At 26.8% G+C, this 3,466-nt stretch overlaps 1 protein-coding gene across 1 annotated transcript; it reads left to right on the top strand.

Moving 5' to 3' along the window:
• The first annotated feature begins 92 nt into the window (after positions 1-92).
• Positions 93-2,795, top strand: LOC111037178. Its single transcript, XM_022319568.1, has 6 exons — positions 93-452; positions 596-973; positions 1,544-2,062; positions 2,151-2,245; positions 2,336-2,535; positions 2,633-2,795. Exons 1-6 carry the CDS (start codon positions 311-313, stop codon positions 2,727-2,729), a joined length of 1,431 nt encoding a protein of 476 aa, XP_022175260.1. The 5' UTR covers positions 93-310; the 3' UTR covers positions 2,730-2,795.
• The last annotated feature ends 671 nt before the right edge of the window (positions 2,796-3,466 follow it).

Raw genomic sequence — 3,466 nt, 5'->3', positions numbered from 1 at the left:
ATAGGTATTTTTTCAAATGGTATTAGACTTTAAATCCTATTATAATCTGTATATAATATACTTTATATTGATTATAAAGAGTATACTTTTTTTTTAAACAGATTCATTTTTAACTATTAAATTTATATATAAATATCCCTATTACCCCTTAAAACCTCTGTAAAGTATATTTAAGTATAATATTATAGGTGATGGTGACAGCAGTGTAACAAAGCGACTCAATGATATTTTACCTTATGGTCCACATTTTTTCATTAAAAAAATTGAATGTCGTAATCATCTTTTAAGGAATTATTGCAGTAAAATATCCATGCTTGCTAAAAAAACCAAATACCCATTACGAGTGAGAAAGTTTATTTTGACAAATATACTTAGATTTCGTGGAGATGTTACAAAATCAGCTAAACATTGGAGAAATCAAAATGACTTAACAATGGCACAAAAAATTAAAGGTTATTTTTCATATTATTAATTAGTAAAAAATGTTCTAACATTTTTTAGAAAACGATATTTATTTTTCTCTTAGTTCGATTATATATTTATAATATATTATAATTATAACTCGTAATAATTTAATTAATTTAACATTTTATAGGCCTTCGAAAAGATTTAGACAATTGTCTATATCACCGATTAGGGAACCATTCAAATTGTGCGGCTTACTTTTGTACTGGGTCAAAATCGAATCTTGCAGTAAATTTAATCCCAGAAGCCGAAAATGGTGGTATATTGAGAGAAATGAAAAATTGCATTTCCAGATTAGTACTAAATGCAGAGAGCCTAATTGAAAATAAAACAAATAATATATGCGAGCAATTCAATGCAATTATAAATAAGCATGTGGCGGGGAAAAGGTTAAACTTTTCAGGTCGTAGAAGTTATAACACGAGAGTTGAAGCAGCGGTGATTTCATTCAATTCTAATCAGTTTTTACGAAAAATGCATAAGAAAATGGCAAATAATAATAGTCCAGGTTGGTTTGTTCACTAGTAGATATATTTGATAAATACATAATGTATTTATACATTTGGCAGACTTGGATAGTATTCCTAATTTTGAACTACTTTTTAGTTTTTACAAATATTTTAAATACAGTATTTTTTGAATAGGTATACCTACTTTTTTAACGTTCAATCATATTTAATAAATTATTTCATTATTTTTCAGTATAAATCGCATTTACGATATATTTGGATTTTGGAATACTTGTTTTGAAGTAGGTATTCCAAATACTATATGTATTAGAAATACTTTTAAACAGTATCTTATCCATGTCTGTGTGTGGTTGCCTACTGTACTTATGCATTTTTTTTTATATTATACTTTAATTCTAATCGTTTGATAACAAAAAATTATAGGCCGTTTCCACTCAGAGTTGTTTTTTTATTGTATACAATGATTTATCGTTGAATTAAAATGTTGCTTTTGATTGCAGCAACATATTCTCAATGATTAATTACGAGATACAGTCGACACCTACTTTGCATCAGAGCGACAGAGCATTTGCCTACTTGCCCACTTTTTTATTATTATAATTTTATAGGTATGTTTGGAAACAAATTTATGAAAAACATTGATCGGATTCGAAAAAACACCAAAAACAAAAGACAATTATTTCCGGATGAGCGGAGGTACCAAAAGCCACGTTCATATGGACCAGATGCCGATTACGGTTTAGCTGAACCTCTCATAGAAATTTTGTCAGCTGAAGAATTGGAAACCAAAAAATTAATGTTTCTTACATCATTGAATGATGTTAATTTTGAACAAGTTGAAATCGATACCCGAGATCAAAGTAACAATGAAAAATGGTTTTATGAAAGAAAAATACGACTTACAGCATCGCGTTTTGGACAAATTTGTAAAATGCGAGCCAACACATCATGCAAAAATACAGTATACAACATACTTTACGCCCCAAGTGCTCAGTCAAAATCGCTAAAATACGGACGAGAAGTAGAAGACATAGCACGTAAAAAGGCGGAATTAATTATAAAAAAAAAAATTGAAATATGTGGTTTGATCATTGATCCTAATGATACGTATTTAGCAGCGAGTCCTGGTAAATCATTTTTTTTATCGCCATGTATTTTGATAAGAAAATAATATACCTTTAAATGTCTTTAAAAATTTTATTTTATTTTTTATAGATGGTTTAATTGAAAACGATGCTGTAGTAGAAATCAAATGCCCATATGTTGCTAAAGATACTACTAGTGCTATAGAAGCGGTCAACAATAATTTTGTAAGTTATTTGTATGTTACAATGAAATATGATGTAATAATAATTACTAATTAGCAATATATATAATATATATGTTATATGCACTTTTAGTTACAATACTGTAGTCTTGTGAATAATAAAATTAAATTAAAAACCGAACATGCATATTACTACCAAATTATGGGGCAATTACATATTAGTCGTCGAAAATTGTGTTATTTTGTTATACACACGAATAATTGGACAAACATCGAAACAATTTTTTATGATTCTACATTTTGGGAATCTAAAATGATTTATAAACTTAAAGCGTAAGTGAAATATAAATATATAATTAATAATTACAATTAAGACTTATATTAAAAATAATACTGTAACATAAAATATTTTTAATGTTATTTGTTTTAGATTTTATTTACAATGTTTACTATCGGAAATAGTACAACCACTTTACCCAACTAGAATGCTAAAAAGTGATATACGAGAACGAGAGAAAGCCAAGTAATATAACTAGTATAGTGTGGTACCTACATATAGTTTTATAAATAAAAATATGAAATATCTAACTTTATTAGTTATTACTTGCATTATAAACTGTATCTAATTATTCTAATTATATTTCCATAACCAATTTATTTCCTTTCAGAAAAATGTTTTTTTATTGTATTGGTATCAATATGCGCATATTAAAGTAAACAAGAGTTTTATTTATTAATTACAAACTAATAAATATATTATTGAATACACGCGTAATTCATAATATCTTTGTTATTACTTATTAGTTATTAGTAAATCGTAGGTTTCAAATGATTGTAAGATAGGTAGAAAAGTAGAACCTTATAAATAATAGATGACTGATGTGTGAAAAGTGTATAATGTTTAGAAATACGCAAAAAATGTAATTTAAAAAATATACCTATGAGGTAGCGGTATAACGTAAAATAATATTAAATTCAATTAATTAACCTACAAAAAATAATATTTAGATATTTAGGTAATATTAGCTTAGAATACAGTTATATATTAGATATTAAATACATTTTTTATGAAGTAAGTATTTAATAATGCAATAAATACAACAATACAAGCCGCGTATAGGTACGCATGAATACTAAAAATATTACGGCGGCATAATATACTATATACGTGTTACGTGTATGCATTTTATATTTACGCGAACCGTCAAAGACGAAGGTTGAGAAAATAATAAACGTCGCTCCCGAATGAGCAAAATCGTCGGCC

The sequence above is a fragment of the Myzus persicae genome, unplaced genomic scaffold (assembly GCF_001856785.1).
Source record: "Myzus persicae strain clone G006 unplaced genomic scaffold, MPER_G0061.0, whole genome shotgun sequence".
Lineage (NCBI taxonomy): Eukaryota > Metazoa > Arthropoda > Insecta > Hemiptera > Aphididae > Myzus > Myzus persicae.
Note: the sequence above shows the minus strand (reverse complement) of the source record. Positions and strands in the feature narration are given on the sequence as shown.

Bases quoted from the DNA above. Each gene is read 5' to 3' on its own strand.
- LOC111037178 (XM_022319568.1), top strand. From the start codon at position 311: ATGCTTGCTAAAAAAACCAAATACCCATTACGAGTGAGAAAGTTTATT. The intron at 2,246-2,335 runs GTAAGTTATTTG...ATGCACTTTTAG, and splicing joins AAGCGGTCAACAATAATTTT to TTACAATACTGTAGTCTTGT. The intron at 2,536-2,632 runs GTAAGTGAAATA...TATTTGTTTTAG, and splicing joins ATGATTTATAAACTTAAAGC to ATTTTATTTACAATGTTTAC.